Here is an 11,012-nt window from a genome sequence, read left to right as displayed (position 1 = left end):
CCTTCCAGTGAAATGATAGTAAATCTATTTTCTTTAAAGATGAAAGTAAGCCCTTATGTCAATATCCAGCGATATCTTATTCCGTTCTTTCTTAATGTCATGGTAAAATCCTTAAATACAGTTCTCTTTGCCATTAAGTGACAAGGAATATCTTTGAGAATCATCAATGGGATCTTTCCTACTATCAGTGGATTCTCATAGTGAATTTGCATGATAGTATCCTTCATCCTGATGTCATAAAAGGAAATCATAATATCTCTGGCTTTTGATTTCTCCAATCCGATCGGTAGAGGGATTCTGTATACTACATTTATTGCAAGGTTTAAGTCTTGTTCATTTATTTGAAGTAGGTCAGCCAAAGTTTTTATAATTGCCTCTCTAGTGTCACCATGTTTTTCAGGCAGATTGTGTAAATGGAGGTTGACTTCTTTCATTTTCATTTCCATCATAGCCAGCTGGTCTTTTGTTATCTCTTCCTGGAGGTGCATTGCTTCCATTTGCTTGTCATATTTTTCCTATTTTTCCTTAGCCTCTTTCTGCTCTTCACTAATTTTTTTTACAGTAGAGTCCATTATCTTCACATCTGTTTTAATTTTAGTAACTTGGGCTTTCGTATTTTTAATCTCCTTTGATACAACATTTAGTTACTAACTTATATTATTCTTAACAGTTTTCAATCTACATAGCAACTGTTAACTGCTCAATTTGAAACTCTTAAAGCACATTATGTAATTTGTGCTATCCCACTTCTTAAAATGAAAAAAAAGAAAAGAAAGAAACTTGCCCCAAGTGCAGTAAAGTGGATAAGAAACCGGCAAAGGGTTTTGGTTTTTTTTGCTTGGTGCATATTCAGGTAAGAGTGAAGTAAGCAGTGGAGGCTCTTTAAGGTTGGGTCCTATTTTATTCAGGGAAGCTCATTATAGATGGAAAGCTAGACCCTCTGGAAGAATGCTAGGCTGATCATTCCTCAATAGGTTAGTTTGTCTACATGACTGGTTGGATCCAGTCATCTTGTCAATCTGGCCCAATAACCTTCCTTACCAGACACCCCGACCTACGTGGCTTTTGTCCATGCAGGACTGGGTAATCCCCTAGCATTGCCTTTTTGGGGTGCTCAGAGGGGGCTTCCTTTGTTTCTTTTTGATGCTTAGAAAAGCTGGTTGGATCCTGAGAGATAGAGCGGTTCCTCAGTGGAACAGGCTTCCTCAGGAGGTGGTGCGCTCTCCTCCTTTGAAGGTTTTTAAGCAGAGGCTCAATGGCCATCTGACAGCAATGCTGATTCTGTGAACTTAAGCAGATCATGAGAGAGAGGGCAGGAAGGGTTGTGTCAGTGTTTGGCTATCGAGGTCCTTTGTTGCATGCCCAGGGTAATGACGGTCGCCACTTTGGGGTCAGGAAGCGATCTCCCTCCAAGCCAGATTGGCCAGAGATCCTGGAGGGCTTTTTTCCATCTTCTGGGGGTGTTGAGGGGGAGGTACGTGTGAATTTCCTGCTTTGTGCTGGGGATTGGACTAGATGACCCTGGAGGTCCCTTCCAACTCTATGATTCTATGATCAACCCAGTGCTGCTGGGTGGAGGGTCTGATTCAGACATGCAGCCCCTTGCCTCCAAAGTAGTACAATCCAAGAACAGGTTTGCCCTATATTTGCTGTGGATTGCATACACCTAAAAACAACGTATGGATTGGAGAGCATGTTTCATGTCAGAGATTAATAAGCTTGTGAAGGAAAACTAGGGAGGCTGAGATGGCAGCGTTGTGGAAATACTCCCAAAATTGATCAACGTAGTGTTGCAAATGCACCGGAAATAAAAGAGCAGGTGAAGGAGGCACTGAAGGGCCTCTTGGTACTAGCCCAAAATTGGAAGAGGAATATAATCCCGAAGGAGGAGGAGTGGTTGGAGAAACTAGTGGACTGCATTTGTCTTTGTTACATGGTCACATGTCTAAAAAAATGGAGTGCTTTCCTCTCTAGAACGAGTAGTTAAATTCGAATGTCTGTATTTTGATGTTGATAGCCGTGTATTGTATCTTAAATGCTTGTTTTTATTTGGTTTGCTTTTTAATTTAAAATAAATTTTTAAAAGACTGAAGGGCCTCTTGGTGTTTTTTTTCTCTCTCTCCAGCCACGTACGCGGCAGCTGTGCTCTTCCGCATCTCAGAAGACAAAAACCCGGATTACCGGAAACGCGTTTCTGTAGAACTGACCAACTCGCTCTTCAAACACGACCCCGCCGCCTGGGAAGCTGTGAGTTCTTTGTCGTGCTCGGGCAAGGAGGGGTTAATGGGTTGATTGCCAGGCAAATGTCACCCTATTATGAATTGGTTTGCAAAAACCCGTACAGGTTGAGGATCCCTTATCAGGACTGCTTGGGACCAGAAGTGGTCCGTATTTCGGATCGTTCCGCTTATTGGAGTATTTTGGAATTTTTGCATATGCATAATGAGATACCTTGGGGATGGGACCCAAATTCATTTGTTTAATATACACATTATATGCATAGCCTGAATTTAATTTTAAACAATATTTTTAATAATGCTGTATACACTGAATCATCAGAAAGCAACTATCTCACCAGAATAATCAAAAAGTAACTATCTCACCAGAATCAGCCGTTAAACAAGAGCAACAACAAACTAGCAACAGCAGGCTTTCAGTCTCCACCTACGATGCAGTGTGCGCTATATGAGCCAGCATGGTGTAGTGGTTAAGAGCAGTGGTTTGAAGCGGGGGAGTCTGATCTGGAGAACCGGGTTTGATTCCCCACTCCTCCACATGAGCTGCGGAGGCTAATCTGGTGAACTGGATTTGTTTCCCCACTCCTACACACAAAGCCAGCTGGGTGACCTTGGGCAAGTCATTCTCTCTCAGCCTCACCCACCTCACAGGGTGTCTGTTGTGCGGAGGGGAAGGGAAGGTGTTTGTAAGCCGGTTTGAGTCTGCCTTAAGTAGTAGAAAAAGTCGGCATATAAAAACCAACTCTTCTTCTTCTGTTTAATTCTTTTAGGTGATAGGAAGCATTGAAAGCAGGCAGCACAGATCTGCCTGCATGCCGGCTTGAAGGGTCCGGTTTTTGGATCAGTCCGGATATGGGATACCCGGACAAGGGATACTCTACCTTGTATTATAATCGTCTTCTTTCTGATTTTACAAAATGGGAATGAAAAGTACCGTATTTAGCAAGCTGACCGTAGCACCTCTAGGAATTGGCACATATATATTTCTTAATCTTCAGCAGCGAGTCATGGTAAAATCCCACCCCAAGGCAAACTTGCCTCTCTTCCCCCAATTTTGTTCTCATGCTGTGGAAGTTGGAAGAAGGGGACAGCAGTATTCTTTTTTAGGTGTCTGTTTTTTTAATCTCCTTCTGAAGCAAAACGTGTAACATTTTGAAGTCTGAACACAGGATCTAAATTTTGAAAGCGAGCCAGATTTCAGGATGCACGAGTACCTTCTTTTCAGCTCCAAAGGGCTTTTTAAAAAAATGTGCTTCATGTAAAATGAAGAGGGTGGCGGCTTTGGCCACATGAGAGCCAAAGGGGGCTAGGGTGCCACAGAGCCCCTGCCCAAAAGGTTTGGTCCGAGACCGGTCAGCAAGAGGCAGGGAGCAACTTGTTCCTTCTGCTAGTTAGAACAGAACTGCAGCGTCAAAATTACGCTGGAATCTCTGAGTCATCAAGTCCAGTCTGCCACCAACCCTCTATTTAGGCCAGTTTTGTTGACCCACCTAGTATTCCTTAATCTGTACAAACCTCTGCTTGTAGTCATAGCTTTGCTTGTGAATCAACTTGGGAGACCAGTCCCTCGGTCTTCTCCATGTATGCTGGGGGTTTTGTAGGATGGGAAGGAGGAGGAATCACCTCTCCTCTCCCACCTGGAGGACTTGGTAGAAGAAAGGAGGTGCGGTTTCCCTCCTCCCTTGGGGTTTTGCTGAAGGTGGCAGCGGCAGTGAGGCACTCCCTGTGTCTTCTTCAAGATCCCAAGAGAGTAAAGACTGCCAGTAGGGAACTGCCTGGGCTGGGGGTGGGGAGGGCTCGTTAGAGAGAATGAACTTATTTCCCAACATTTATTATATTCTGGTCTATGACTGTTTTAAATAAACTATACTATTACCCAACATTTATATCTTGCTTTTCCTGTTTAGTCCTAGAAAGCTTGCAAACATGACCAGCACAATCAGAAACATACAGTATACAAGCTCAGCAGAACATCGATTGCCTGTCAGAAAGTTGGTTTAAGTCCAGCTTGGGGGACATAGCTGACTGAGAGGGATGAAGAGATGTCAGTCTTGCAGGCCATCTGAAATGATGCCTTCATAACAAGGGATCAGCAATTTTAAAAAAAAGAACAGGAACAGACGAGGGTAGAGCCATGGCTCAGTGGTAGAGCATCTGCTTGGCATGCAGAAGGATCCCGGTTCAATCCCCGGCACCTCCAGTTAAAGGGACGAGGGCAAGTAGGTGATGTGAAAGACCCCTGCCTGAGACACTGGAGAGCCACTGCCGATCTGAGTAGACAATACTGACTTTGATGTACCAAGGGTCTGATTCAGTGTAAGGCAGCTTCATGTGTTCAGAGGGGGAAGGGCAGACTGTTGCAGAGAACACAGTACATGGGTCGATAACATGGGAGTGAGTGGCAGTCTTTCTGATGGGTAGGTGCTTTGCTTTCCTGGGTAATATATGTATTTGGCCCAGAAGTGAGCAACCCGTTCCCCAACCGCAGAACTGATTTGGGTAAGCATGGCGATTGAGCTTGGGGAGGAAATGGCTCTCCCCTAGAAGGTCTGCCGGGCCTCCATGCTCAGCAAGATGAGCTTCCTTCAGCGGTGTTTGGGGCTCGTTATGCAATTCCTTGACCACTTGCCATCTTGAGTTCGGAAGAAAATTGTTGGCCAACAAAATGGTTGCCCTTGGGAAACCCAAGCAAGGAACACCTAGGCAGCATCGCTCGATAGTGACCCCTTGTGGTTGGTCTGAGTCAACTGTGGAACGCTGTAGTCACTGTTTTTTCTTCTCTCCATAGGCCCAGAGTATGATCCCCATTCACGAGCCATATGCAGATGGTAAGTAACAAGAGAAAAAATATATTCTTATTTACCTTGGTAATACTACTAGTAGCAATTGTCTTCCTTAATACAATAAAATGGGATAGTGTACTAAAACTATTATGGTCTTTGCTCAATCTGGAATAAGGAAGGGAAGCCATATTGCCACAAAAGTATCTGGGTCGGTTTGGCCTCTCTACCTGGTTTAAGTTGTCAAGTCTGCTTTTCCACGGCTTGAGTTTTCCAGGGGAAACTGTGACTTTTCTAGGACTTGAGCGAAATCAGAAAGACCCAAAAGTCCGAGATCCTGACTTCTGGTTGGGTCGCAAGCATTGACATCCAGGTATCCTTTTTGGGAATAACATTGAGACAAAATATTGTCGAAGGCTTTCACGGTCAGAGTTCATTGGTTCTTGTAGGTTATCTGGGCTGTGTGACCGTGGTCTTGGTATTTTCTTTCCTGATGTTTCGCCAGCAGCTGTGGCAGGCATCTTCAGAGGAGTAACACTGAGACAATTCAGAGCCTTTAGTGTGGAACAGGAGATAAATCACATTTTAAAAATAACTGTTCCCTTTGGTCGCCATGGCTAATAGCCACTGATATACCTCTTCTCTATGAATCTGTCTAATCCCATTTTAAAGCTGTTTATGCCTGTGGCGTACATCCTCTCCTCTGTGCAGCACATAGCTGTGCTAAACCTGTGGGGGACTGGAGCACCCTTAGCCATGGAGTCAATGCTCTGGGTCAGATTTTCGCACAAGCATGACATCCTATTTGGGATTCCATTTGTGGACCATTTGTATTTGCCACCCCTTACCCCTGGCGTCAACCACTGTACAACCATCTCCGTTTTGATCCTAATAGAACTGGATGGAGGCTATCGCGCCATGTATGCTGGGGATGACCCCATGGACATGCACCTGGATATGGACGGCGAGTACCCTATGGACGCGTACAGTGATGGTGTGAGGGCGACCTACGCAGACCACATGCTTGCCTAATGGGCTCCTCGGGAGAGCTTAAGGTAAAGTTCTCTATGGGCATGTTTTAGAAGTGGCTAGTCAGGAGCACCGTGGCGCAGAGTGGTAAGCTGCAGTACTGCAGTCCAAGCCCTGCTCACGACCTGAATTCGATCCCAACAGAAGTTGGTTTCAGGTAGCCTGCTCAAGGTTGACTCAGCCTTCCATACTTCCGAGGTTGGTAAAATGAGTACCCAGCTTGCTGGGGGTAAAATGTAGACGACTGGGGAAGGCAATGGCAAACCACCCCGTAAACAAAGTCTGCCTAGGAAACGTCGGGATGTGACGTCACCCCATGGGTCAGGAATGACCCGGTGCTTGCACAGGGGACCTTTACTTTACCTTAAGTCAGTGGGATCGGAATTCCTCAGATGATAAGGAGCTATAGTCATGTCCAGTGTGATCCTACTACACACCACTTCCTTTTTAAACATTAACCTTAGTACATTTTGTTATCCTTCCCTTCCTTCAAGAGGCTCAGAATGGCACACATCTGTCTTCACTCCTCTGTTTTGGCCTCACAACAACCCTGTGAGGTAGGTTAGGCCGAGAGAGGCTGACTGGCCCAAGGTCACAGACGCCGTTCGTATGGCAGTTTGGCAATTTGAACCTGGGTCTCCTAGATCCTCACCCAATATTCTAACCACCACACCATGCTGACTTCATTCATTGTTAAGCCACAAGAGTGTACCACCATTGAGTGTTAATTCTCATTCTTGTGCACAGGAGATTTGTAGATTTAAAGATGAATGGCCAGCCTGGGAAGGGACCCATTTAGAAATGATACTTGGAGTTGTAACTTATTTATTTTATTTATTGTTTCAACTTCTACCCCTCTCTCCCCGGCCAAGGCCGGGCTCAGAGCAGCTCACAGAGGGGTGTAACATCCCCTTAAATAGATAAAACATTAAAAAACAACATTTAAAATAGCCCCATAAAACAATCATACCAAACAGAAATGTCTTAAGTTACCTGGCGCCTCTGAGGTGTAACATTAAAGCTACATTCGTTGAGCAGATGGGTAAGATTCCAAGTTGGAATATGGGTGGGGGGGAATATAACAGCAGTGGAGGTCAGGGGAGGCCAACATATATAAGGGAACCGTAGCTGGCCTCAACCTTAGGCCTGGCGGAATAGCTCTGTTTGATGAGGGACATCTGTAGAAGGTTGCAAAGTCTCTGTTTTTGGACAAACAGAGCACTTGATAGTAATGCTGATCAGGTGTAGTGGTTAAGCTAGAATTCGGAAGACCCAGGTTTGTATCATCTGTCATGGAAGCTTTCTGGGCAGTCCCGGACCAGTCCCTCACTCTCAGCCTGACCTACCTCAGCGGGTAGTGACCGCAAAGTGGAAGAGGGGTGAATACTAATGTAAACTGCTCTGGGTCCCCGTTGGAGGGGGGGAAATGCTATCAATAAATATGAAACCAAGGGCTGTGTGGGTTGGTGTGTTTGTGGTGGGTAATGTTCATGTGAGAGTGCTCAGTCGAACGGCAGAATTCTGCACGCTTGTCACAAGCTGAATAAGAATGCTGTTGGGTCAGGCCAAAGGTTCATCTGTTCCCACGCTCTGTCTTAGGACAGCCTTCAGCCAGCAGCCCCATGGAATCTCACAAGCCAGGCATTGATGGGAGATACCTCCTGTGTCCCTAGGGTCTGGCAATGAGGGAGATTCCTGCTTCCAAGCATGAAGGCCTCCCTGTGGCTAGCAGCCATTGAAGGCCCTCCAGCAGAGCCCGCGTGGTGCTGTGTTTAAGAGCGGTGGACTCTAATCTGGAGAACTGGGTTTGATTCCCCACTCTTACACATGAAGAAGAAAAAGAAGGGTTGGTTTTTATATGCCGACTTTCTCTACCACTTAAGGGAGACTCAAACCGGCTTACAATCACCTTCCCTTCCCCTCCCCACAACAGACACCCTGTGAGGTAGGCGAAGCTGAGAGAATGTGACTTGCCCAAGGTGACCCAGCCGGCTTCGTGTGTAGGAGCCGGGAAACAAATCCAGTTCAACAGATTAGCCTCTGCCGCTCACGTGGAGGAGTGGGGAATCAAACCCGGTTTTCCAGATCAGACTCCACTGCTCCAAAGCATCGCTCTTAACCACTACACCACGCTGGCTCCCAGGTGGGTGACCTTGGGCTAGTCACAGTTCTCTGCGAACTCTCTCAGCCCCACCTACTTCACAAGATGTCTCTTGTGGGGAGGGGAAGGCGACTGTAGGCCTTAAACTCCTTAAAGGTAGAGAAAAGTGGGGTATAAAAACCAATTACTACTCCTACTCCCTCTTTTCTTGTTCAGTAGCAGTTTTCCAAAGCTGCTTTTGTCTAGGAAGCAATTTCTGCTTGGTGCAGGGGCTATAAGACAGTGAAGTCTCTCCTTGGCATATGCAAGTTAGTGCATGAGGAGCGAAGCGGGGCTTCTTCAGGCCTGATGATGCCATTATCCCTGGGCAAAAATAAATGCCTCTCTCCTTCAAGAGCGAAGATGGTCACATTATCTGTCTCCGCTGAGAGGTCTGGCACTTACTCGGCTGCTCTGCAGGAGGCACTGGGGGAGCCTGGGTTTTAGCGATCCTCTCTGTCCCATGAATCTGACTCTTGCCTTTTCTCCTCATCTCACAGATGTTTTCTCAACACAGAAGAGGGCAGTGCTCGAGTCCGGGGCACTTGGGAGACAGAAGTGCCTGAGAAAGATGACGGACTCTTCCTTTCCCTGCGAAGAGGTTTTATTTTCTAAAAAAAAAAAGTTTTCCCTCCTGCGGGCCTGTGGGAAAGATACCCCCAACCCCATATGCGGGATCGTTTCTAACAACAATGTAATACCTTTCTACCAGCGGTCTCTCCCCCCGCCCTTTGCGATTCCCCTCTTCCCATCTCTAATCAATCTTTCTTCTCCTCCCCTCTTCTCACACCCAGCTTTCCTAAAATTGGACAACATTCTCAAACTGCTATGGGATCTTCATAAGAGTATTTTATTTTTCAAACGAATACATACTAATCCCCCCATATGTAGTGCAAGACCACCTCTTTGCTGTTTCCCCCCTTTCCTTGTTTGCACTTCTAGTTCTTGCTGATTAGGGAAGTGAATAAAATAGAAAAGTTGCTAATCCTTGGCCTTTTACTTTCTGGTGTCTTAAAAGAGTAAAGACAGCCCGTGGGGTTGTTAGTTCGCCAGGCTGTGCACATTTCTCATTTTGTTTAGTCCCGACGGTGCCCCAATCAAGGCCCTCCTACAAAGAACATTATCCATTTCTTTAAGAAAGCTCTCCTTCTGCCGACCACCTCTTGGCACATTTTTTTAGAACTCAACCTGCCTTCTCTTCCTCCCCTCCCCGGATTTCCCTGGTGACTGGCGTGTTTTTCTCCCTCCCCGGCGTCCCTTCCTTCCTCCCCTCTTCTAATGCATTTTTAAAAAGCGGCTCTCTCAACGTGATGGCTTGAGGCTTCCACTGGAAAAGGGATCGATGCAGCTGCAAATGTACTTCAGAAAATTTTATTATTATTTCTCTAAGGGTTTTTTTGTATAGACCAAAGCTAAAGAAAAGAAAAAATAACAAATAAAAACTTAAACCCAACACCCCGCAAAGCAAATGAACTGGTTCTTTTTTTATGTTATGGGTACGAGGCATGTGGGAACTTAGGGGTGTTTGATCGAAGTAATGCGGTGCGTACGCGGTAATTTACAGAGTAACAAAGAGCTCTGCCCCTGTAAAAGGAGGAAATTGCAGCAGCAGCAACATCTGGAAAGGAGGAGTGACAGTCGCACGTGCCTTTCCCGGTGGCCGTGCAGCTGCCGGTGGGACTGGCTGTGCCGTCATTGAGGACTCGGTGATCAGGGGCCCCGTCCGAAGGAAAGGTCGGTCTGGGAAGCGGGATTATTTCCCTTGGCTTTGCTGCAGGGTCCATTAAAGCAGAGAATAGCAGGGGCCTCAGCATCTGTGTAGAAAAACTTGAATATCACCGTGTCTTCCCTCCCCCCCCCCCCGAAAAAAACCCACAGTGGTCCCTTCCACTGCCACAACCAATTTCAGTTTATGGTTTGAATTGTGTTATAGAACTACCTTGCCTGCTCTTACAACACAAAGGCTGGTTGTATTTTCTGTATCTGCAGCCTGGGTGTGTTTGTGTGTGTGTGTGTGTGTGTGTGTGTGTGTGTGAGGGGAGAATCTGTAAGGAATGGCCAAAGGTCTGTTACCCCCTCCCCCCCCCGAAAAAAAGGCTTCCTCGAATAGGTGGGGCTTGAGGGAGGAGTAATTTTTAAATTGAAATATTTTTATTTAAAATATTTTTACTCCTCCTTTCGTCTTGGTTCAAGGTGGCTAGGTTTGCAACCTGTTTTTTTTAATGGGAAGGGAGAATCTGTAAGGAATGGCTAAGAGTTCCCCACCACCACCCTAAAAGGCTTCATGGAAGAGGTGGGACTTGAGAAGGAATAATTTTTTAATCAAAATATTTTTACTCCACCTTTCCTCTTGAACACATGAAGCTGCCATATACCGAATCAGACCCTTGGTCCATCACAGTCAGTATTGTCTACTCAGACCGGCAGCAGCTCTCCAGGGTCTCAGGCTGAGGTCTTCCACATCATCTACTTGCCTGGCCCTTTTAACTGGAGATGCCGGGGATTGAACTTGGGACCTTTTGCATGCCAAGCAGATGCTCTGCCGCTGGTTTAAGGTAGCTTGGGTTGCAGATTTTTCACACACGGCGACCAAATAATTAGGTTTGCAAGGGATATCACATTTTCTCCAGTATCTCACGAAGAAACCCATAGTGAGGTATTGGTATTGTACATGTGTATTTTAATTTTAGAGAGCCAGCGTGGTGTAGTGGTTAAGGTTTCGGACTAGGATCTGCGAAGCCCAGGTTCGAATCCCCCACTCTGCCACAGAAACTTGCTGGGTGACCTTGGGCCAGACACACACACTCAGCCTCACCCCCTGGCAAG

General features: G+C 46.1%; 1 protein-coding gene across 1 annotated transcript in view; it reads left to right on the top strand.

The window, feature by feature from the left end:
• JUP (junction plakoglobin) overlaps window positions 1-8,822 on the top strand; it is a 95,256-nt gene extending 86,434 nt beyond the window's left edge. Inside the window, exons 12-15 of the mRNA XM_056863301.1 lie at window positions 2,126-2,247; window positions 5,026-5,065; window positions 5,913-6,072; window positions 8,687-8,822. Of these exons, the coding sequence (XP_056719279.1) occupies window positions 2,126-2,247; window positions 5,026-5,065; window positions 5,913-6,049 (299 nt within the window). The 3' untranslated portion in view covers window positions 6,050-6,072; window positions 8,687-8,822. The remainder of the gene's footprint in view (window positions 1-2,125; window positions 2,248-5,025; window positions 5,066-5,912; window positions 6,073-8,686) is intronic.
• Window positions 8,823-11,012: the final 2,190 nt, after the last annotated feature.

Source organism: Euleptes europaea, chromosome 18 (assembly GCF_029931775.1).
Source record: "Euleptes europaea isolate rEulEur1 chromosome 18, rEulEur1.hap1, whole genome shotgun sequence".
Classification (NCBI taxonomy): Eukaryota; Metazoa; Chordata; class Lepidosauria; order Squamata; family Sphaerodactylidae; genus Euleptes; species Euleptes europaea.
The sequence above is the reverse complement of the archived record's forward strand: the minus strand, read 5'-3'. Positions and strand labels throughout refer to the sequence as shown.